At 38.2% G+C, this 25610-nt stretch overlaps 1 protein-coding gene across 1 annotated transcript in view; it reads left to right on the top strand.

Annotated features, from left to right (window-relative positions):
* ERCC6L2 (excision repair cross-complementation group 6-like 2) overlaps positions 1–25260 on the top strand; it is a 112207-nt gene extending 86947 nt beyond the window's left edge. Inside the window, exons 17-18 of the mRNA XM_012640018.1 lie at positions 17581–17762; positions 24179–25260. Of these exons, the coding sequence (XP_012495472.1) occupies positions 17581–17762; positions 24179–25154 (1158 nt within the window). The 3' untranslated portion in view covers positions 25155–25260. The remainder of the gene's footprint in view (positions 1–17580; positions 17763–24178) is intronic.
* The last annotated feature ends 350 nt before the right edge of the window (positions 25261–25610 follow it).

Raw genomic sequence — 25610 nt, 5'->3', positions numbered from 1 at the left:
ATTTCACAGAATTTCTGAGGAAAAAAATGTTCCCAATCACTGATTTCATCGTATCTGACCAATATTACTTCAACACCTTTAATGAGGAAATCATTGAAACACACTATCATCTTTGATTAGAGATATTTATGTCACTCACTGAGAGCTTTTGCAGCTTGTAGTGTGGTGGTGGGTGGCAATAGTAAATTTGCAGTTAGGAAAGAATTTAAAAATAGTTATGGGAAGAAAAAGGAATAAACAGAGGGGAAAGAAAATGAAGCGAGAACAAGAGACTCAGTCATAGTGTCAGAAAATTCCTATAAACCTGTAGTCTCCAAAAATCCTAGACCTCCCACCTACAGTACAGTATCTTTCATCTGGGGCTCAAATTCAGAATCTTTCTGATTACTGCGAATTCTTCTGAGTGCTTCATATCTGTCATCAAAGTTTTATTAAAGAACTTTACTTGTGTTTGAAAAGATTGTGTGTACGTGCGCGCACATGCAGATAGTACGCGTCTGCAGCCAGTGCGGATGTGCTACTTTCACTTTCTAAGAAAAAACAAATCCTATTTATTTGTATGAAATCAATACACAAATAACAGTGGCCACAATATGCCAGTATTTCACTTTCTAAGGAATATTATAGTTGACTCTGAGTTAGAGGCATTAAACTAAATTGCAAATACTAGATGGAAAACTTGGAAAAGAGAAGTAGTGAACACCATAATCCTAGATGAAATCTTATGGTCTTTCAGTTTCTCAGTCCTTTTGATGTATAGTAATTATTGATAACTAAAATAACAAAAACTATGAATCTGCTTTTCAAATTCAACCATATATTAGAAAAGGCGTGAAATATACTATATTCAATGTTTTCTTTGGTTTCTTATAATTTATACTTTTATAAATTAGTTTTTAGTTATAGAACATATTTTATAGATGTCCTAAATTAAAACTTATCTCTCCTAAAATAAATTTCTACATATACCTTTGTCATTTGATAATATGAACTATGCAAAATAATATGCAAAATAAGAACACATTTTACCTTAAATTATACTTGGATATTTTAGAGCCATTTCTGAAAAACAGCTCATTTTAAAAGATGAAATGTCTGATAACATGAGAGAAAACTTGTGGGACTTAGGTTTAAGCTCAGACCAAAAAGAAATGTTTTAAGCATTTGAAGGAACTGATAATACCTTTATTAGAGTTAATTTGTTCTTTTATTATATGGAAGCATGTCATAAAACTTCACTATACCTGTTCGTGATATGGTGCCTCCTTTTTTTCAATCAACTGCATGTTTTCAACTTAAGTTTACTTAAAGTTTTCTGAAAAGAAATGTACAAAGACAGCATTCAATTAAGGATTAATCACTATGGCAACTGGGATGTGGTGACTGAAGGGGGAGGATGTATTCTCCCCTCAGTTTCCTGCCAGCTGTCATAGTCAACCTCTGCTGCCTGAATCCAAGCCAAAATATAGACTGTGACCAACTCTAAGAAACTATATCTGTATTTTTATAAATTGGTACAAGTATCAGACTATAAAAGAAGACTTAATCCCCTGAATTGGATGACAGACACTTGGCACTCTTGCTAGTGTTTGACAGAGAAATAACGGGTCGCTTTGTAGTAAAACCTGGATTAATAGTAAACCCTTCTTTATGTTATTGCAGTGTGGTGTAAATGAGAGAACTAAGCATGCTGTCAGCCTGGGCTGGGAGGTGGCGTTGGGGTAGTGCCTTTTATATAACCAGTGCAGGTTTAAGCACTGTTCAGAATACTGTAAATACAAAATGTTGTGTTAGTAAAAACTTCTCTTTCTTGTATTTACATTAGATTGGTATTTTGTAGATTATTTAAAGAAAGGATTTCTATAAGCTATAGTGAGTTTGATTGCAGTATGTTTATACAGCTTTTGGAGTCAGCAAAGAGGGATGGACTGTTTACAGTGGGCAGACTTTGGGGAGATAGAGCATTCCATTATCCTATTTTTCAGGATAATGAATGGCATGATGGTTTAAAGTAATTGTTCACAAATGACTGGTTTATGAAGTAGTCCAGTAAGTAAGGTTGATGGGTTCAGCATGTAATAGAATTAACTCTTACTGGGTGGGATTTTTCATGATCTTACCATTTTTTTTCCTATAGTTAGATATTAATTTTATGGCATTTGTATCATAAAGTCATTGTTTCAAGTAATTTTAGTAGAGATCAAGATTTTTTCAATTGTATATGTATGAAATTATGTAACCAGTATTGGCATGAGAAAGAATTTTGTGCTTCTATGCCTAGGACTAGGATTAATTGTAGATAGCATTCTGATTCAGAAAGATAATATGTCATTTGAGTGAAGAATACCTGTTATCTAGTCAGAGGAAGGAGAATCCAATCTAACTATAAACATATATAACTTTTCCCCTCCCAACTAGAGGCTATGAGAAGATATGGAATCCTTCCTCACGTGATGGTACCAGGATTCATGGACTAATGTAACTGATGAGCTGATGTGTGCAAAACACATTCAACTCCTTTCAAGAAAGGCATTGAAATTATTCAAAATAATTTTTCAATATAAATTTTTACCATTGTAATTATGATTATTGTTTATCAGTAGAGATGATGAGTAAAACTCCCTCTGAATTTGTACAATGACCTCTTATTAATTTTGTTGCTAATAGTACCAATTATAGAACATGTTAGAAAATCTTAAAAGATCTCAAGTCCAGTCCTCTAATTTTGTAGATGAAGAAGCTGCTTTGAACGGTGGCTGATTTTTCATGAAAAATGCTATAAAAATGTATTTGAAAGGAATTATAAATTAATTATAAGTGAATGGACTGGATTGATAAAAATAATCTTTGCTTATTAGGAAGTAGTTTGATTCTAACTCTTCTCCTAGTTGGTCGTTGTTCCAGTTGTATATCAGATAGGTACGGCTTGCTTGAACGATTTCTCCATTGAAAATAGTTGGAAGATTCTAAATATGAAATAACTAAAACAATACTATATGTTCAAATAATGCCTTTTAGGTAACAATATAAAAGTTTAGTTACAGAGACCTCATTGAACTCTGACTGATTCCACCTAGTGAATTAAAGACTGTTAGGCACTTAAGAGCCCTTTTCAAATTATATTTTATCCCTCTCTGAAAACCATGGCTATCAATTGGATATGGCCACTTAATGGAAACACCTATTGCTTTGTCATTTGAGAATCCTGCCTCTGCACATAGGAATTCTGAATTTTTATAGGATAAATAAAGCAAAATCATGAGTTACGAGAATCATAGTATTTCAGAATTTGAAGGATTCTTGGAGACTATTTAACCCAAGCATCTCATTTTACTGAACGTTAACAATGAGAGGCTAAGTGACTTGCCTCAGGCCCCAGGGCTCAGCAAGGACATCAGCTTACATCCCTATAGTCTGTCTATCCTTCTGTCTTTTCCTGAGCTTTTCAACCTTAGTTCATTTGCTCTCTACTTTATTTTGGAGATTTCAATAGTATATTCCCAATATGACGAATCAGTCTTTTAATTTTCCTGGATAATCTGTTAATAATTACCTTCACTTTAGCAGTTATACAAAAAATTCAGATGGATTAAATGCATCCTTCCTTTAAAAAAACTCTTGGTTTAGATAGTTAAACTCTATGGACTCAATAAATACAATATGACTGTTGGCAATATCTACTTTATCAAAGATATTTTGGCAAAGGCATGATATTTTGTTTACTTTTTCTCTGCTTGGAATAACCTTCAGCCTTACATTTCTCATCTCCAAATCTTTCTCCCTTTTAAGATCTACTGCAAATGTGCCATCTTTTCCACAAAGTCTACTCCAGTTCTTCTCTCAGCTGGAGTAAGCTGTCCTTCCTCTTATACTCTTTCTGCTCTATCCAGTAGTATTTTATATGGCCTGTTCTTATTCTAAAGTATGCCTTTCAAATTGTTATTATAGTTCTGTAAGTACCGATTTCTCTTCTAATACATGCTGAACTTCCAAATAGTAAAATATGTCTGATTCACCTTTGATAACCTAAAGTAATGACTTATATATAATTGATATTTTCCAAATAAATACTTTTGGAATGTTAGGTTTTCAGTTGTCAGGTTACAGTGAACCCCACCACTCCATTCTAAGAATTTTCAAGTGGTTTAAATGATCTTTTCCATGAACAACTTTCATAGTTTTCCCTGTTCCAAGTTACCGCTGAATATATTTAATCAGCCAGGGGAAAGATCCCTCCTAATCTGAGTGAGAAGTTTTCTCAGGTTTGCCTGGCATTCATGGTCCTCAATGGATTTACTTAGCCTACACCTCCAAGCATAACATCTGCTGTCTGATCCTCCACTCCAGTTGGATCCAATTCAAGTTCCATTTCCTCCATAAACCCTCAGTCTTCAGGGATCACGCTATTCCAAGGTCCCTTAGCACCCATTCCCTATGACAGTCATCATTGTAGATGTGGTGTGCACCTCATTATTGTTACTTACTTTACGTGTATTTGTTCTTTCCTCATATATATTACAAGCTGCTTAAGGATCAGGACCATCACTTAGCAATGGGCAGCACAGAATGGGTGTTCAGAAAATGTTTGTGATTGATGATTCCTGCTGAAAGTATTACATAAAGAAGATCCCTATAACCATTTTCACAAGTTAAACCTCCTCAACTCTTAGCCCCATGAGTTAATGTGAAAGTAGATATACTAGCAGGTAATGTAATTAGTCATGTTTGAGCAGCATAAATGCTGGTGTTCTTCATCTTCATTCATTATTTGTCATCTGTTGGCCATAGCACTGGTCTGGGAAACCCACTCAAGAAGGGAGAACTTGAAGAATGGTGTCAGAAACCTGTTTTTACCCATGCATCCTCATCTAACAATAATAAATCTAAAGTCACTTTGTGGCTTCCAAAGGTCTGTGAAATGTCTCATTGTGTCCTTTCCATGGCACATGAGACCTATCTCAGTTTGGCCTTAGCCTGATTTTCTAGTCTCATTCCAAGACATTCACTTATTCGGGATGATTAGGTACCAGGCACTGTGCTAAACACTGATGATACAAAGATGAACAGGCTCTTCCTAGACAGCCTTCAGCTTATGAACTATTCTCTGAACACATTTTTACCCTTCCATGCCTTTGCTCCTGCGGTTCTTTTGTATAAGATTCCATTTCACCTGTGTCTGTGGATAAAACTCCTACCCCTTGTACCATCTGTGATAGCCCTGGCCCAAGTCTTCTCCAAAGAGTGTAAATTTCTTCCTTTATTTTTACTTTTGTATGTGTGTATATCTGCTACAACTCTTATCCACTGCATTTGGCAATTCTGTATGTATGTCTACTAGATGCTTTCAGCAGCAAGAAATATAATAACCACCTATACAGTGGGTCATTGGACTAATTCACATGACAGCAAGTCTGGAGGGAGGCATTTTCAGTGTTGGTACTACAGCTCAGTGACATCATAAGGATTCAGACTCTTTCATTTTCTACCTGCTATCCTTAGTAGGTTAGCTCTTAGTCTTTAGGCCTTTTGCTTCATGTTGCCAGATGACTACTGGCAAAAACTCATTTCCTCACACAAATGTATCCTAAGACAAGAAGGTGGGATTCTTTTCACATATTTTTCTCCTTTTATCGGGGAGCAAAATCTTTCTGTAAAAACATGATTGGCTTGACTAATCTCAGTTCATCCCCCTAGAACTGAGAGAGCAATCCACTTTCCCCAAGCACATTTCTAGAGAACCGCAGTTTTGGTAGGACAACAAAGAGAGACAGTGACTGTTGGGTAGGCCATCAGCAGTGTCTGCCACTGTTTCCAAGGTTAGACTGTGAGTCTCTTTTGTGTTAGGAACCGAATCTTAGTCTACCTTCTTTTTCCAAGGACCTAGAATATTACCTGGTGCATAGATATTCAATTAGAGCTTACTGGTTTTAATTTGATTTCTAGTGGATATTAAATAAACCTCAAAGAGATTATATAAATGAAATTGTGAAGAATTACTCTAACTTAATAGTAATAAGCATAAATCTCCTGTGATAGGTAGGCATCAGACAGGATAAATATGTCTGAACTGGAATTTGTGATAATATTATGAATTTTCTGATGAACATAATAGCCCCTTTAACGTAATCAGAATCTGTTCTCCCAGCTTTCACAGGAAGACTGTTGATAAGTCGGTGTTTTATTTTAGAGTTGTCAGCCATCTTGTAGCCAAATTATTTACTGTCAGAATCAGATTTCAATTCATCTATAATTTTCATGACTATTTAGCATTAATTGCTTCAAAATAAATTGGAAAGCCATATCCTAGTATTTTATTTGTGTCTAAGGCTATCCTGTTGTGGCTGAAATAATGAATGCCTTAACAGCAAGAACTTTTTACCTTGTTCATAAAAATTTTTTGGTTAATGTCTCCCCAGAATTAACTTTTCCTAGTTTTTGAATGGGAAAATAAACCTCTTCCTCTGCTGTCACCCCACAATAATCAACACAGAAGAAGATGTGTGGGTGGGTTTCCCACACACCAGTAAGCAATCAGTTCTTCAGCAGACACCAGCTGGGTGTCCTCCAATTCAATTCCGACACCATCTACCTGCAGATAGCATCAGATCCCACAGGGTGAGGGCTCAGTCCCCAAGACTGTCCTCCACCCTCTGACTTCTGATGCCAGCCACAAGCCCCAGGTGGTTTTACCTGTGCTTCTGACCAACTGACTATAAATCAGGGTTCCCACAACTCCCTGCTCAGGTTTGCTTAATTTGCTATAGCAGTTCACAGAACTCAGGGAGACACTTGCTTACATTTACTGGTTTATTACAAAGGATGTAGATGAAGAGATACATAGGGTGAGGTATGGGAAGGGACGCAGAGCTTCTACACCCTCGCTAGGCGGCCACCCTCCAGTAACCTCCACGTATTCAGCTGTCTCTGAGCTCTCTGAACCCTGTCCTTTTGGGCATTTATAAAGGCTTCATTACAAAGGCATGATTGATTAAACCACTGGCCATTGGTGATCAACTTTACCTTCATCCCTTCTCCCCTTCCTGGAGGTTGGGGTGTGGAGTTAAAGGTCCCAAGCCTCTAATCCTGCCTTGGTCTTTCAGGTGACCAGCCCCATCCTGAAGCTGCCTAGTGGCTGCCAGTCATCACTCAACTCATTAGCATACAAAAAGACATCACTTTGGAGATTCCAAGGATTTTAGCAGTTGTATGCCAGAAAACTGGGATGAAGACCAAATATATATTTTGCAGTATCACAGTTGTGTTACATCTGTGTAAATTTGTATTCATCCAACAAACATTTATTAAGAGCATGTAGGATATATGACTCAGGGCTTAGTTAAAAAAAGAAATACATGATTGCTCTCTGGATTAGAGGAGTATATGATCCAGTTAAATAGATAAGACCTAAACAATCAAAATAATTTCAAATAGTATGGGGAGCTCTACCTATTCAAAGAGATTCCCTCAATTTTGTTGTATTCCTTTGGTGGGTGAAATTAGGGTCTTTGGCTGCTTGGTTTCATTTGATGTGTGTGATTACATGACATATTAAATCAAGGTAGATTCCATTTGTGTAATAAAGCTATCAAATGAGAAATTGAAATAATAATGTAAGAAAAAGTATATAAGGAAGTCTCTTGAAGCTGGACCTTCAAGCCTGGCTAAGACAATGTTGGGAAAGAAGCCAGATTGAGGAAATTTAGAGCCAGGAATGAATGTGACAATGTGTTTGGCAGGTAGTGAGAAGACTAGCCTGACTAGGCAGGCTTATATTGGACAACAGAGAGCAGTAAAGCTGCATAGGAGGTTGGGAAAAATCACGAATGGCCTTGCATTTAGGGAAATAATCAATAAATGTTAAACTGACCTGAGCAGACTAAGATTTTAGAGTTTATATTTTGACAAGTAATTCTCAAGACGTGCCAAATGTCTAACCATTCCATGGTGAAAAAGGCTAAGAGCCAGGCTAGTGCAGGTATATATAATCATTATTCTAGACAGGAAGACTATTCTGTTTTCACTCAATAGGGAGGGAACTATTTCATGTGCATGGACATAAAGCTGGGTGAAGCCCAAACCCAGTATTGATCATCATGGTCAGATTTTCCAACATGGAGTATCAAATATGTGTTGAACAAAGCCCAGTTTATCATAAACTAGTGTTTCTCAAAGTGTGGTCCTTGGACCCCTAGGATATCCAAGACTCTTTCCAGGGGTCTGCAAAGTCATAACTATTTACAGAATAATATTAAGTACCTTGTTCACTTGTTGACATTTACACTAATGGTACAAAACCAATAGTGGGAAAACTGCTGGCAGCTTAACATGAATCAGGCAGTGACCCTAAATTGTACTAGTAGTTATTGGATTCTTTACCACCACATACTTGCAGGAAAAGAAACCTAGTTTCTGTTATGTATATCCTTGATAAAGCAGTAAAAATTAATTTTAGCAAATCTCAACCCTTTAATGCCCATCTTTTTTATATTCTGTACGATGAAATGGGAAATGTGTATAAGGCACTTGTACAATTGTTCGAGCTGCAAACTGAACTAGCCACTTTTTTATGGAACACCATTTGTATGTGTAAGAGTGACTGACAAACTATGACTGTTCAAACTTGAGTATTTGGTACTTTCTCAAAAATGAACCTAGTGACCGTATCACTTCAAGGAAAACAATAAATAGTACTTGTTGCCTGTGACAAAATTAAAGCTTTCAAGTGAAAATTAAAATATTGAAAAACTTCTGACGCCATGACATTGATACCTTCCCAATACGTAAAGATTTTTCTGGTAATAACAAAAATGATTTTCTAACATTCTGTAATTAAATGTGCCAATATTTTTAAGATCTACATATCTCTATTAATCAATATTTTCTAAATAGCCAGTGAATGATATTAAAAATCATGCATGGGAAAAAGATTCACCCAAAGTACAAGATATGCCAATGAATTTTAATTTTAACAATATAAAAATTTTACTGGTAGGTTTTTAATTTTTCATAAAATTAACCTTAATTGAGTTTTGGTTTAGTACCAATAAAGAAAATCCATAATTATCTGAAAAGGCTATTAAAATATTTTTCACTTTTCTAACTACATATCTCTGTGAGCCCAGTTTTCTTCATATACTTCAACTAAAACAACCTGTCACAACACATTGAATGCAGAAACAGGAGAATTCCGCTGTCTCTTATTAAGCCAGATATCAAAGATATTTGCAAAAATGTAAAACATAGCTACTCTTCTTGCTAATTTTTTTGGTTTTTGTTGTAGAAAATACAGTTACTTTTTGTTGTAAAAGGTTATTTACGTTAATACATATTGGGCTTATTGATATTTTTAGTGAACTAATAAAGACTTTAACTTTTCAATAGGTATAACCCACATAAACAAAAGCTCTTTAGTAATTTTTAAAGTGTAAAAGGGTCTCGAGACCAAAAAGCTTCAGAACTGCCGTCTTAGGCCATGTGAAAAGAATCACCTGATCATTACATTCAGCTCTAGTAGGGCATCTTCCATTGGGCCTTCCTCTGTGTGAACATGTAACTTCCTCTCATGCATAGCGAAAGAAAGCAAATCAGAATGGAAGAGAGTGAAAATGACATGATTATGGGAGTCCACTCTAAATTACTAAAAAAGGGGACTCATTCACAGATTTCAGTACATCAGTCCTCACAACTAGTCGTAACATCTAGTGTTGTTTGTAGCATGCTGTGTGAAATGTTCTTCCCCAGACACTGGAAAGCCATTGGTGGCCTTGTAACCCAGTCAGACCAGGTGGCCCACCTGCAGGCCATGGAGGAGGGAGTGAGGCGCCAAACCTAGCCTGGAAGACACAGGCAAGACTGGGTGCCTGCCAAGAAAGGCTTTCTTGAGTTAATTTTTTTTTTTTTTTCCACCAGCACCACTCTTCTGTGATCTTTTCATATAACAGGTATTTCATATGAGGTCTTCAGGTAGTCTTTAGAGAAAATATTATAGTAATCCATATAAAGATTTGAAATTGAGGTCAGGGCTACAAGATGCTATGGACCTAGCCATGACTACTTATTGGAGACCATAAAGACTGGTAGAATTGTGCATTTTAAATATGAAAGAGGGGCTGGTAGGAGTCCCAGATCCAAATCCCCTATCCCCTAGATCCCAATCCCCAAATCCTTCATTATCCCCCAGATAATGAGACTCAGAAAAGTACAAAACTTCCTCAAGTTTACACAGTAAATGACCGAGTAAGGCCTGGGCCACAGGGCCTGTGGCGCTGAGTCCAGTGCTGAGTCCGCTACCTGGAAAGGCCTGGGATCCTGGCCTGGCTTTTGTCTGTAGAAGATATTAAAGGGAATTTCCTGACCACCCTCCCATGGAAGATTGAGGGTATTAGCAAAAATTCCCCATTACACGTCTGCAGGCTGTGGTGAAGGAATTTGCCATGGTCTCATCTGGACCTTTCCCACAGGTTGACTGCTATGGCTGTGAATGGCAGAGTCCTCAGGTCAGCAGACCCCAGGGAGATGGAGTTCATGTGTTTCTGTCTGTAGCATGTGCCCCACGGCATTTACCTGCTCTCCCAGTGCTGTCACTGTGCCATTTTAGACTGTGGGTCTCTTGGGCAATGAGTCAACCCATTTAAGTGATGCTGAATTTCCAATTTTCTTCTTTCAGATTTAATTCATTATGTGTTTATTTGAAGAGATACTTCCATTATTGTGGATAAAAAATGGGCTAAAAACAGCCAATATAAAGTTATCCTTTTGTGGCTCACTCAGAAAGCAAAGTGCTATTGGAAAAAGAGTTTAGTTGGATTGTAACTATTACTCCTTCCAGGAGGAAAGTGTACCCATAGTTATACACTTTAATCTCTCTTTCCCCCAAGAAAAGGTTTTGGATTTGAATCTAAGTATTTGTTTTTTCAGATTTGAATATCATTTTTGAACATATGCAGAAATTTTGACTTAATTTATATTTGTGGTGGGTCCTCTAACCAGCTGGCTTTTCTCCAGATGGTGAGTTAAGACAATTCAGGGGTAGCTCATAGTTGCCTTAGGTTTTTGTTGAGTAATGGAAAACTACATTTACAGTAACATTTTCTGTCTCCAGGCAGAAACTTTGAATGATTACTTTGAGCATTTTCATACCTGTGCAAAGATTCTTTGAAGTTTTTGTCATTTTAGACTCTGAGGTGTCATTTGAATGAATTCGTTTCTAGTGTGCTATGTTTTTATGGTACTCCTGATTCCCTGCTTTTCAAAAACAAACAAGTTTATAACTTTTTATGTGTTTACAGAGTTTGGCCCTTACCCGAAGAGATTTCTTTTTTAATCTTTTGTTTGAACAGATGTGTAAACAAAAGCACTGCTGCCTCTCAGACTTCACTGTCTAAAGCTCAGTGAAGAAGGAAAATGAAAGAGCACTTGGTTTTTTAGGCTTTGTGGCAGAGTTGGTGTGATCTGATGTGAGGACTTGTGGCTATATGGTGTGCCCATGTGTGGTGACCTTAGAGTATCTTACTTATTAAGCTCTGTGCTATTCTCAGGAACTAGGTGTAGACCAAAGAGCTGTCTGGGGATGAGCAGAGTGACCTTAGAATTAGAACTTGTAATTAAGCTTCCACTCAGGCTTCTCAATGGGTCACAGCCATCAGGACCTTCCAATTCCTTTGAAAATCTCCTCCCTGTTTCCAGTTTTCTCATAGATTCATCAAGTGTAATCATCTGGTTATGGAAAAAAATGGTCAATGTTGCTTTTAAATATACACTGCTCTTTGTTCTGACGTGGGAGAAACCTGCTCAGTAGACAGAACCATCCCAAACTTACTTAATAAAAGATTTCACTAATTTCTGGTAGCCTACCCTGGACAGGCTAGCTGTCCTGCCAGGCTGTTCTGCTCCATTGTGCACCATCCTCCTCCAAGCTTCCTCTGCACCTTGAGGGTACACATGAGCAGGAGAGAAGGAGTCAGCATTACCTGCACTGGCTGCAGATGTGTCTCCAGGAATTAGCCCCAGGAGGTTTAGAAAGATGGTAGAGCTTACCCATAGTACTTCTCCTGCCAAAATGGGAACTAGAGGCTGTTCATGATTGCTTTTGAAACTCTCTCTCCTGGATGGTAAGGTTTGTTGCCCCCCATATGTTACAAGTTGATGGGTATGGGAAAGATTCATCCCCATCAACTTTTCTCATTTCCTTGCTATTCCTACCTAGATGCCCTCTGCAGTTCTTTAGTAATTTACCTTCAAAATTATTTTTTACTTCAAAAATGTTAATAGAAATAGGGTTTCTTTTTTCTTAAACATTTTCTGAACTATTCCAGTGCAGCCTCCTACTATGTAAAGATAAATTCCACATGTAGCCAAGTAAATAGAAAAATGCTAATGTATGGCTGTGAGGTAGGAGGACTCTTCCCTTTTTTCCTTAAGTATACTGATGTCAAAATTGCTATCTGCAAATTTCTTAAGTTTTGTTTTTCTTACCCTTTCATATTGAAAATCTATAACTTACTTTTTGCAGTTGAACCTTTCAACAAATAACTATTGTTTCAATGAAAATAGTGCATCTTGGCTTAGAGCTAATGCCATGAAATGCAGAGAATGCACTTTTGATTCAAAGGAAAAAGAAAGAATATTTATTATCAGAGTTCATTTGAATGTTTCATGCTTCTGATATAAATGAAGATAAGGAACTTTTCTGCTATAACCAATGTAAATCTAAAACTTTACAGGAGGAAGTAATTCTCTACAGAATTACATATCTAGAGTGGATTCATTTTGGCTACTCTGGAAGAAGAAATTTTTCCCTACAAAGGTGCCCCTCCTGTGTATTATAATCCTTATGTATAGGCATACCTCATTTTATTGTACGTTGCGGATATTGTGTTTTTTACAAATGAAGGTTTGTAGCAACCCTGCTTCGAGCAAGTCTGTTGGCACAAATTTATTACCAACAGCATGTGTTCATTTCATGTCTGTGTCACATTTTGGTAATTCTTGTAATATTTCAAACTGTTTCATTATCATATCTGTTATGGTGATCTATGATCCGTGATCTTTGATATTACTATTATAATTGTTTTGGGGCACCAGCCACACCCATATAAGACAGAAAACTTAATCGATAAATGTCGTATGTCTGACTACCGTTGATGGCCATTTCCATCTCTCCCTCTCCTCGAGCCTCCCTATTCCCTGAGACACAACAATATTGAAATTGGGCCAATTAATAACTATAATGGCATTAAGTGTTCAAGTGAAAGGAAGAATCTCATGTTTCTCACTTTAAATCAAGAGCTAGAAGTGATTAAGCTTAGTGATCCATTCTGCAGCCCATGGATCAAGGAGTAATTTTGACTTTTTAAGTCCTGTTTAAGAAATGGAGGGCTGGGCATAATTGTGTGCACCTATGGTCCCCACTACTTGGGAGGCTGAGGCAGGAAGATCACTTGAGCCCAGGAATTTCAGGCAGGCCTGGGCAACATAGTGAGACTCCATCTCACTTATTAAAAGCAGAGAACCTCTCTTGGCTGTGGTAAGCAAGTGATGTGACTATGAAAGATGGGTTGGGGAAGAAGGGTTGCTGGCTTTGAGGGGGACCACAAGACAAGAACTATGGGCAGCCTCTAGGGGGAGCTGGAAAAGCAAGGAAATTGATTTTCCCCCAAAGCCTCCAAAAAGAAAGGCAGCCCTGCCAACACCTTAATGTTAGCTCAGTGAGACCCATGTCATACTTCTTACCTACAGAAATGTAGGATAATAAATTTATATTGTTTTAAGCCACTAATTTTGTGGTAATTTGTTATGGCAGCAGGAGGAAACTAATATAGTATACTGCCCTCTAACCTATACAGAGCTTATACATTTAAGCCGTAGGCTTTCATTCAGAATGAGCCTAGGCAGGCACATTGATTGCTAAAATCTTTTACTATAACCAGAGAACATACAAAATTTTGTTTCACAGCCTTGTTTTCTAAAGTATTGAAGTCCCCTACTGAAATAGAAATATGAAACTAGATAGATTTTTTAAATAAAAGAGAAGCTATTGAAACCATGTGAGAGAAGAATGATTTTCCTTTTATTGTCTAAAAGAATCAGATTTTTAAATGTGGAACATTTAAAAAAAGTTAAAGATCCACAAGTCTGATAGCTGTGGTTGCAAAAGCTGAATTTTGCTGAAGAATTTATAAAGCTAATTGAAGAAAACTGTGTCTGTATAAAATGTGAGCTTCATAATGCTCCCAGGGTCAGAAAGACCTAGAGTAATCATGTTAATAATTGAAAATTGCCTTTGCCTGGCATGATTTCTCCATGGTTTCAGAAATTGCAGTATATGAGGACCCTGAAGTATTCTTGGTTGGTCCAATTCCTGCTTACTCCCTTTACCTTCATGTAAACATTATCATCTCTCCTTATAATAATGAATAATTATTTCTTGGGGAAATAATTACCTAGGATGATAAGCCTTTTTATTAGGACCTTTTAATATTCCTCTTGTTTTGTGATGGAAAATAAATGCATCAAATCCCTTTCAAACTTGACTTTAAAGATCAACATTTTTCTCTCTTTATCAATAATGTCTTAAGATACAATTTTAAAAATTATGTTTTTAAGGAACGTACTCTCAACATCACTGATTGCTGCAAAACCCTGGTTTTGTGTTTATCTATCTGTGCCACAGTAGCTTTTGAAGATGTCAATTTATTTTCATTAGAAAGGATTTGGTACTAAAGAATATATAGTTATTTTTGTCAATTTCAATAAAATGAACCTCAAGTTAAGGAAATAAAATGTCTTATAAGAAAAAGAAAAAAGCTAAATGTACCATATTTTTTAAAATGGGCTTGTCAGTTTTAAATCCATTATGGACAGGGGCCTCTTTGTTTACATGATTGTCTTTGTATTTCAAATGCATAGCATGGTGGCAGAAACATAGTAAGTGCTCAGTAAATATTTGTGGAATGAAAAACCATTCCGTGCCCATGTTCATTGAATGTATGCCACTTTAATCCTATTGAACTTCTATCAAAAAATAATTTTATCATCACTAAGAGACTGTCTCTAATAAACTCTAATAGTCTTTGTATATCTGAAAATTTCTTATATGATAGTTTAACTGGGTATAGAATTCTAGCTTGACAGATTTTTTTTTCTCTGCATGTTGAGGACATTATCGCATTATCTATTCTGGTGGTGATGCTATTAATGAGAAATCTGATGTTAGTTTGTCATTTCTTCGTAGGACATCTTCTAGTCTTTCTCTCTGGTAGTTTTTAAGGTATACACTTTATCTGTGCTGTAACAAAATACAGATTTATTTTCATTTGTCCCACTAGGGATTCTCTCTTCTTTTTCAGTTTGAGGATTCCTGCATTCTTCACTTCCCTGCCATCATCTCTTCCATTTTCTCTTTTCTCTCCTTCTAGCATTTTAGAAATTTTAGTTTGTCTTCTTCCATGTCTTCTGTCTCTTAATTTCTCTTTTCTTTTTTTAAAAAATATCTCTGTACTACATTTGGAGTAATTTTATTCTTCCAGTTTATCAGCTATCATAGGGCTGTTTAGTCTGCTGCTTAACCCATATTTTGAGTTTATTTCTATCTCTATTTTTTATTTCAAAACTATATTTCATTTTTAAAGTTTGTCTTTAGTTCTTTCTCAAATCTGCCTGCCTATATGATGCCCAATTTTTGCTAGTGAATTCTATTCCTTTCTTTATCTTTTTGGACATGCTACTGATTTGAAGTCTCTTTCAGATTGCTTTATTATCAATAATTTCTCTGATATGAGTTCCAATATTTGTTACATCTGCTCACTTTCATGGTGGTGGTTTTTATATGTTCTTTATAATTTTTGTCTGCATTCCTCTTTCCCGCCCTCCACTGGAATCACAAACATACTCTGAATTATGAAAGTCTTGGTATGTTTTTTTATTCACCCCTCATTGAAATCTGTGGTTTTCACTGGTTCTGGGCCAGTTTTTTATGTTGATTTTCAGCTTAGACTTTCCATACCAGGTAGTGCAAAATCAGATTCCACACATGGCACAAGCTGGTATTCCATTTTGTCACCAGTGATTCATTCTATTGCAGTGGTCCCCAACCTTTCTGGCACCAGGTACCAGTTTCATGAAACACAATTTTTCCACAGACTGTGGGGGACGGGGGGAATTGTTTTGGGATGTGCATTACATTTATTGTGCAGTCAAACCTCTCTGCTAATGATAATTGGTATTTGCAGCCGCTCCCCAGCGCTAGCATCACTGCCTCAGCTCCACCTCAGATCATCAGGCATTAGATTCTCATAAGGAGAGCACAACCTACATCCCTCACATGCACAATTTACAGTAGGCTTCGCACTCCTATGAAAATCTAATGCTGCAGCTGATCTGACAGGAGGTGGAGCTCAGGTGGTGATATAAGCGATGGGGAGCGGCTATAAATACAGATGAAGCTTTGCTCACATGCCTGCTGCTCATCTCCTGCTGTGTGGCTCCGTTCCTAACAGGCCATGGGACCTGGACCGGTCCGTGGCCCAGGGGTTGGGGACCACAGATCTAGAGTCAGAAGAAGGTAGCCTGCTTCTAGCTTGTGTCCCTGGGTTGGGCTTTCCTAGCTTTAATTTGTAAATTGGATATCTTTTTGATTCCTCTTGGGTTTTTTGTTTGTTTCTTTGTTGTTTACTGCAATGAGTTAAATCATTTCCATCTCCCTTCTACATATGGAGTCCTGCAGACTACAACTTCAGACCCTGCCCCAAGGGCTACTGAGCTTCAGATTCCACCACCAACTATGTTACTTCTTTGTTTTGGGTACCTAGAGATTCTGCTTCCTTACTTTTGAGCTCAAGTGTAATTTTGTTGTTGTTATTGTTAAGTTGTATCCAGTATTTCTCTTTTGGGGATGGGATGGAGACTTCCCACTAGTCATACCATACCATCTTGTCAGGAAAACTGGAAGGATATAATTTAAAATTATTTATTTCTTGACCCACCGTTGGTAACAATTTGTGTTAAGCAAGCAACCCATAGCCTGTAAAATGAGTATGTTTCTATCTATAATTCAACCAACTGTAGTTAACATGTTAAAATCACTACGTATTCTTGTAACCCAGTGGTAGTTAAAGTGTAAGATTTATGAAAATGGTTTATTTATTTAATTTTGACATGAAGATTATTTTTTATATTTGTAAAATTATGTAAAATTAAGTAACTGAAAGACTGCTTAGTAATTTTGAGAGAAATTACTGAACTTAAAAATTTTGGATATTCCATTTTTATGCCATCATTTGTATAATCATTAATTTTTATCCTTCTTTGGGATAGTAGATATCAGCATGTGTATCAGTATGCCCACAGCCTTGAAATAGAAATATCATATTATTTATATTTCTTTATCATCTTTCTTTAAGATATAAAAATAATTTTTCTCTATATCATCTTTTTAAAGATCTAGGTTTACATCTTCTGACAATGATTTCAGTTGGCCTACTTCATCAAAAAGAATATTGGGAAATAGTAAGACATTCTCCTTATTTGACCAAAAATGACTATTTTTTCAGGCATAGTTTTTGTTTCCTTCCCTTTTTTCAGACACGTAAAGAAAAAGTGAATGCGGATACATTGAGACATGCAACAAAAGGCCAACAACCAAGTGAAGGAAGTATTTCATCTCCTCTTTACATCTCATACCCTATAAGCCAGAAGAAGAAAAAAATCTGCCGTACAGACCAGACCACCTTCATAATTGGAGAAACACCAAAAGGAATCCGCAGGTATGTCATCTGTAAGAACACTAGACTTTAAGACTAAATCTCAAAAGAAATATAACTCCTTCATAAAATATACAAATTATTTGAATTATACTTGGCATCTGAATATTTCAGAAAAATCTGATTTTAAAAGATAAATTGCAGATATTTTCAATGTTTTAAAAAGCTAACCCCTGGACTGATTTTTAAAAAGAAATCATTTTAGATAGCAAAATGAAATATTAAATACTTAAGGGCATTTTATTCATTCAGTCATTGAATATGTATTGAGCACCTAATATGCACCCAGGCATTATGTATGGGTGTATAAGAAAAAAAGTGGACCGGCTGCCTTGAAAGAGAAAAATGGGTGGGGGGGGAGGTAGAACCATGGTTCTATTGGGTAGTCAGGGAAGACCTGTCTACACAGGTGGCATTAAGTTGAGACCTGAAGGATAACCATACAGAGAACCAGAGGGAGAGCATCTCTGAGGACGGAAAAGGTTTGGTGTGGTCAAGGAACTGAGCAAAACTGGGGGACTTAGTGCAGCATAAACCAGCAGAGAGTAGCACAAGATGAAGACAGAGATATAGACAGGGCCAGAGCATGTAAAGCCATAGACACTGTGGAAAGAGCTTGGATTTTGTTCCAAGTGCAGTGGAAAGCTATTGAAGAATGACATGATCTAAGGTATGTGTTTAAAAGATTGTTCCAGCTTCCCTGTGGAAGAGGGCAAAGTGGACGAGGGGAGATGAGAAAGAACTAGGTGGTGGTTTGCACCAGAGTGGTTGCCATGAGGATAGAACCAAATGGATGAATTCAATTTGGTGATGGACTGGTTTGGGAAATAGATCGGGATTACTCCTGACTTTCTTTCTTGAGCAATAGAGTGGATTTACTGAATGGGGAAAACTAGGAGGGAAACAAGTTTCGAGTGAAAAAAATCAGGAGTTCTCTTTTGCTCATATTAAATGTGAGACTCTGTGCAAATGTCAAATAGGCAATGGATATGCTACTCTGAGATTGAGGATTGGAGATATAAATTTGGGAGGCATTAGCATAGAATTTATACATGTTTTTTAGGACCATGGGACCGTGTGAGCAGCCTGGGAACAGAGCACAGAAAGGAAGGGAGACGCACCAGGACAGAGCCTGGAGGCAGCAGGTGTCAGCAGAGTGGTCCGCGAAATAGGAGGCTCAGTACAGGGTCCTGAAGTCCAAGAGAAGTAAGAGTATCGAAGAGGAGGGAGTACTTAACTTTATCGAATGCTGCGGAGAACCAGACCAGATGAAATGGGAAAGTGCCCACTGGAAGTGGCAGCAGAGAGTTCACCTGGCACCCTGGCACAAGCAGCCTGCAAAGCAGGGGGCAGACGCTGGTGTGCGACAGGCCAGCGGTGGTGGGGAGACCCTGTGGCGGCTCCTTTAGTTTGGATGTGAAAAGTAGCAGTAGCTAGAGGGCCTCGTAGGGCCAAGGGTAGGTTTTTTTAAAAGTTGGGAAGATAATATAATAGAACCTGTTTCTATGTTGAGGGAAAAGACTAATAGGTAAAAAAAAAAAAAAGAGATCATGCCAGAGAGGTGGTCACAGAAAGAGTGAAGTCCTGGAGGCAGGAGAAGGCCAACGTTGACCATGGCCAACGTCCGGCCTCAGAGGCATTGAAAGAGACGGGATGAACATGGGCACAGATACAGTGACATTTTCTCAATGAATTGAGAACTAAAGCCATCATTTCAAAGGAAGAGAGATTTAGGGAGAGAAACATTATGAAATAAATCATTTATAAAGTAGGAAAGCAAGCTTAGTGGGACTAGAATTCCTGGGTGATGCCAAGTCCCTGTTTGAGAGTAATTTCAAGAAAACCGTCTGTCCAGTTGTGCGCGTTTTATTCAGCAAGCTTCAATTGCTTTGTTGCAGACACAGAACAGGGAGATGGCGGGGTTTCACCAGGGTTAGAATGGAGAGTGAAGCAAGGAAGCTAAAGGATATTTATAAAGGAGCGATTACAAAGTCGAACCTAAGATGGACAAGGGATGGCTGACAGATGGTGAGAAAGCAGAAGAGTCAGTGAATTGGATGGCTTGATGAGGTCACAAGTGTATCACGGCTTTGCTGTCATGGGTGGTAATTGAGCAGTTGAGTGGGAGCATGAGATGACTGAATTCAGGGATGTGGAGTGTGTGCAGCTGATGGTGATGGCGATGGCAGTGTATAACCTTGGAAGTAGGAGGCTAACAGAGTTGAGATGTATGTTTGGAGGTGAGGTCAAGAAAGCGGTGGGCCAGGTGTTGGGTGGGACATCCACATGGATATCGATGTTATCGAGGACAATGGCAGGAGATGGGGTTGTGAGCAGGATTAATCCAGGCTCTTGAGCATTTAGTCACTAGCAGGAAGCAACTAAGGGGTCAGCTAACAAAATGGGAGACAGAATGGTTTGCCTGGATAGCATAATAAACCTTAAAGAGGGGAAGGAGTTTTCTGAGAAAATAATGGTCTGGAAGCAGCAAAGTGAAGCACAGACCCTGAGGTGAGAGCTGTGAGATGCAGGGCCTTGCCTTGGCAGTGTCTTTGAGGCACAGAAGGACCATTCAGCATAAAAATGGAAGGCACAGGGGAGTTGGTAGATCATAGCCTGGTTCCAGGGGCACCGAGGAATGGTTCAGAAGGCTGGGGGATTGGATTAGACCAGGGATGCACAGCCGGAGGGGATGACAGGCCAGTGGTAACGAATGGCTGAGGTGAGCACAGATGGGAGCCTGGTCGGGCTGGTCCTGCTGGTCTCTGGGAATAAAAGGAAAATGGTGCTGGCTCAAAATATTCCCCTCAGGGGTTTGGCAACTCCCAGGCAATGCTCCCACAACTGCCCAGGGAAGGGCTGATCCCTCAGCTCCTCGGGGTGCTAGCGTGGCAGGTTGGAGTGTGGCTCTCGGCTGCCCATGGTTGCACAGAAAGGTGAACACCTCCCACACTGCCACACAGAGCATCTCCCCACAGACAGAGCTACAACAATGATTCTTGCAGAGCGTGCCTTTCCACTTTAGGCAATTACTTTGCTGGGATGTCAACCGTGTACATTTTAACAGTCTTCAGGAGCACGTGTATCTTCATCCTCTTTAGCACCGTATATTAAAAAAAAGTACTAACAACTATTAGTTTTTGCCTTCCTTCCCTTTTTTCTCTACCTGCCTAGGGAATAAGTGACTCATGCTAAGTAAAAAGGTGAAGGATATCTAATATTAGAATGCCAGAATCTGAACTCGGCACAGTGTCTGGACTACTAGCACCCGCCCTGTCCTGCCAACCATCCTAGTCGATCAGAATCAAGACTGCTCCACCCTGCAGCCATGTGATTATCTGAATACGTGCCCAGGCCTACCTTTCCTTCAGGAAGCTTAGGCAGAGAGAAGGTGATTTTAGCAGTGTTCCACCCCAGTTCCTCCAGATAAAGGGAAAGGATTTTGAATTTTATCCATGATAATAACTACTTTTTTTTTTTTTTTTGAGACAGAGTCTTGCTCTGTCACCCTGGGTAGAGTGCATAGCATCATCATAGCTCACTGCAGCCTCAAACTCCTGGGCTCAAGTGATCCTCCTGCCTCAGCCTCCCAAGTAGCTGGGACTACATGCACACATAACAATGCCCAGCTAATTTTTCTATTTTTAGTAGAGATGCTCTTGCTCAGTCAGGCTGGTCTCAAACTCCTGACCTTAAGCAATCCTCCTGCCTCAGCCTCCCAAAGTGCTAGGATTACAGGTGTGAGCCACCATAACTGCTTCTGATATACTTTCTGAAAGATACCTGTCTTTGGTATCTCTTTTTTCCCTCTTTCCCTAAGTGGCTTATAGGTGTCTGTGCTAGTTTATAAATTTTTCCTTACAGAGTGCCCCCTGGTTGTACCTTGCATTTCCGTAAATTCTTAGAGAAAGTTCTTTTGAAAGCCCAGAATTAGGAAAGTGAGTTAGAAGGTAAAAATAAAATGAATGATAATGATAACTTATCCTGTAAGGGGCAACCATATGGCGTGATTTACTTGCAGACTACTCAGATAAAATGAGGTTAGAAGCAGCTCTCTTCCCAGAGGGAACAGGCCACAGGTCACAGGTGAGATCATGGTTTCAGCACAGCAGAGGTGAAGTTACTTTGGCAGCTGCTGAGACATCACCAAGTCTTGGATAAATAGAAGTCATCAGCTTGTAACTTTGCCAATCACTTCATCTTTACAAGCACAAATAGTTATTAGAAAGGCCATGAAAATGAATTTGGAGATGATTAATAAACAAAATAATATCCCATTACTTCATGTAAAATGAAAATGGAACCTTCTAGGAACATGCTTGTTGTTTTCCAACAAGAACATTGGCAATTTCCAGGAAAGAAATTTGGAAGCTGTATTTGTGTTATTAACTATGCTGTTGGAGATGAGAGTGGCTGTTAATCAAGCATGTATAGTATCTGAATTTGGAACAGTTAACAAGACAATGTATTGAGTTCTAGAAGCCATGCTGTTCATCTGAAGCCACAAAAGAAAGTCATGAGTATACATTATGGACTGCCACTAACATCAAAGGAAACACAAACTGTATATAACCGATCTGAGTGGCAAAAATAGAAGTGGCATTAAAGTTCCTATTTACATACATCAAAAATAAATCATTATTTTACCCTAAGGATTCTCTGTTGTGCATAGGATAAAATTCAAACTCCCGAACTTGGTATACAGACCCCATCTGATTTTCAGCCTCTTCCTTGGCAGTTCCTCCTGCCCCCCGTGTACCAGGTCCTCTTGGAACTGGGCCTATGCACATGCCCTCTCCCTGGAAGGCTTCCTCACTTGTCGTTACCTGACTGGAAGTAACCTCAGAGAAGCCTTCCCTACCCACCTTGCCCACCACCAGTCACGGGCATAGGTGCCCCTTCTGTGAGCGCCAGTAGGGCCCTGCATTTACCTCATAGTAAATTTATATCTTGGGATTTATAACTCTATTCTAGTTTGATTTTCACACGTTTTCTCCCCGGACTAGACTATAAACTCCTTGAAGACAAACAACGGGGTCTTGTTCACTGTTGGATAATTCCTACCTAGCATATAATAGGGCTCTATAAATATTTGTGGAATGAATAAATTACTGTTTTAAGGAACTATTGTGTAAAATATAAATATAATTCTAAAACTTTGTGGCTTTTAATCATGTACTATAATACCATCTATAGCTTTTATTTAAAGGAGTGCTTACAAACAATTGGGTTCTCCTGACTCAAGGCCCAGACTCAACATCAGCAAAGCAATACCCTCTCTCTTAGTCTGCTTGGGCTGCCATAACAAAATACTATAGACTGGGTGGCTTAAACAACAGAAATTTATTTCTCACAGTTCTAGAGGCTGGGAAGTCCAAGAACAAAGTGTTAACTGATTTGGTTTTTGGCGAGGGCCCTCTTCCTGGCTTGTAGATGGCTGCCTTCTCCCTGTGTCTTCGCATGGCAGAGAGAAACAGGGAGTGGGAGGGCGGGAAAGAGACTGTGCTAGCTAGCTCTCTGGCATCTCTTCTTATAGAGATGCTAATCCTATTGGATTAGGGCCCATCCTTATGACCTCATTTAACCTTAATTACTTTCTAAACGCCCTATCTTGAGATACTGTCACATTGTGGGTTAGGTCTTCAACGTGTAATTTTTGGGAGGACACAGTTCAGTCCATAGCACCCTTACCTGGGGAAAGGAGCAGAGTTTCTTGCCCAGGGTCTCTAAACAATCCTTCTACCGGTTCCAGAAGGCCCATTTCCTCATATGTGCATATAATAGCTTTTAGTAATCTCTTATATTAAGGATGTAGCTCACTTCTTCAAATACTTCTTAGTTTAGCTGTCTATACTGAAGTTAGACCAATTGTGGGGATAAAAGAATCTAGGTTTATCAGTTTAGAACTTTCCCTCAGGCTCATAAAAAAGTCTTATGAAATTTCTAATCATATTTGTGGAAGAAGGGAAAAAGGAAAAGGAAGGAAAAAAATTCTTAATTTTTCAGAATTTTTTCTATTTGTTAAGACCCTTGACAATTTTATTTCTTGGGACTTGAGTACAATATAGATTTTCAAGTGTACAGATCATATAAATTATGATTCTCCTGTCAGTCATAAATTGGCTCACTAGAGGAGTAGCATGCTGGGCTCCCATAATTCCCAGGAAATACCTAATAGTATAAATCAGAATAACATAAAAAGCTGGTGATTTCATGAGCTAAAATATTTTTTTTCAGTAGCATAAAGAAAGAGGCCACATTCTACTAGGATAAAGTGTATTTTCATTATGGAATTAAACAGACGTGTATTAAAGGAACAAGATTACATTGCTTTGCCACATTTCCTGTCACTGATGACTAGTTCTTTAAAAATAAAACGTAATAAAAATAACCATTGGTTTTATTCATTAAATCTTTAGAAAACAATTTGAAGAAATGGCGTCTTACTTTAACTCATCTTCTATAAAGGAATTTGCTAAACGTATAACTAATGCCACAGCTGAAGAACGACAGAAAATGCTAAGAGACTTTTATGCTTCTCAATATCCAGAGGTAAAAGAATTTTGGGGGGATTCTGCTTCAGAATTCATCAGTTCTGCCTATGAGGAAGAAAAGCAAATCAGGAAGAAATCTGAAAAAAGAGAATCTCTTCTAAAAGAAAAGCTGTCAGATTCTGAAACTTTGTCATTTAAAGATTCTACCAACAAAATATCTCAAATTTGTAGCCCAAAAATATATAAAGGAAAAGCAATTAAGTTTCAAAATCATGCTTCCTGTAGAGAAGAGTTGTTCTCTAATGACGCAGAAACTAAGAAATCACCTATTAGCTCTACCCGAGAGATTGACAATGGGAAAAACAGCCAAGCATCCAAAGGTAGTGTAGTGTCCTGTTGTCTGAACAGTAAGTCTGCAGCACGTGAGAGAGAGTTAGAAAACACCATGAGAGAACAACAGGACCTCACAAGAACGGGCATTTCAAGAAATGGACCCCTTTTCAAATTGGAAAACAGTAAGATAGAAAATCCAGTGTTAGAAAACACTTCTGTGGTAGGCTTACTCGGTGACACTTCTATTCTTGATGACCTCTTTAAAAGTCAGGGGAGCAGTCTCACACAACTGCCAAAGAAAGTTCTTTCAGGGCCCATGGAAAAAGCAAAACGGAGACCAAAAGATTTCTGGGACCTCTTGAATGAGCAGAATGAGGACAGTCTTAGCAAACTCACTGACTTGTCGGTCATAGAGACTCTGTGTGAAAAAGCACCCCTTGCCCTGTCCTCCAAAAGGAAAGGTGAGCTAGAATCTTCTCTTTGGAAATCAAATAAGAAATTTTTGTGGAAGCAATTTAACTCAAGCGATTCAGATGAAAACACAACCAATACACAGAGTGATACATAGCATATAAATGAATTGCTGCACCAACAAGCGATCACTGTTTACAGCACTCTGTTCTGTACTAATTGTATTATCTTGAACACAGTTGTCAACACATATGTTTATTAAAGTCTCGCTTTAGAGTTTTTTAAAGTCTAAGATATCATGGATTTGGGAACTTTTTGATATCTGATTTGATCTTTTAAAAATATGATTGTATTATAGTATAAACCTCTGTTATGAAATGGAAAAGGTTCTAGATTTGTTATTAGGAGACCTGGGGCATCTCTTATCATATAATTATGTGACCTTAGATAAGTCACTTGTCCTGGTATGGATTTGTTTCCTAATATGGGAGATGGTTTCAACTAGATCAACATGAGTGTCCTTCCAGTTTAAAAAAGCTTTGGTTCACTCTCCCAAGTTCCCTTAGGTCATGGGCCAAATCATGCCACCCCCCCACCCAAATCAGGTGCACAC

Source organism: Propithecus coquereli, unplaced genomic scaffold (genome assembly GCF_000956105.1).
Source record: "Propithecus coquereli isolate 6110/MARCELLA unplaced genomic scaffold, Pcoq_1.0 Scaffold147, whole genome shotgun sequence".
NCBI classification, from domain to species: Eukaryota; Metazoa; Chordata; class Mammalia; order Primates; family Indriidae; genus Propithecus; species Propithecus coquereli.
This window is presented reverse-complemented; position numbering and strand designations above follow the sequence as displayed.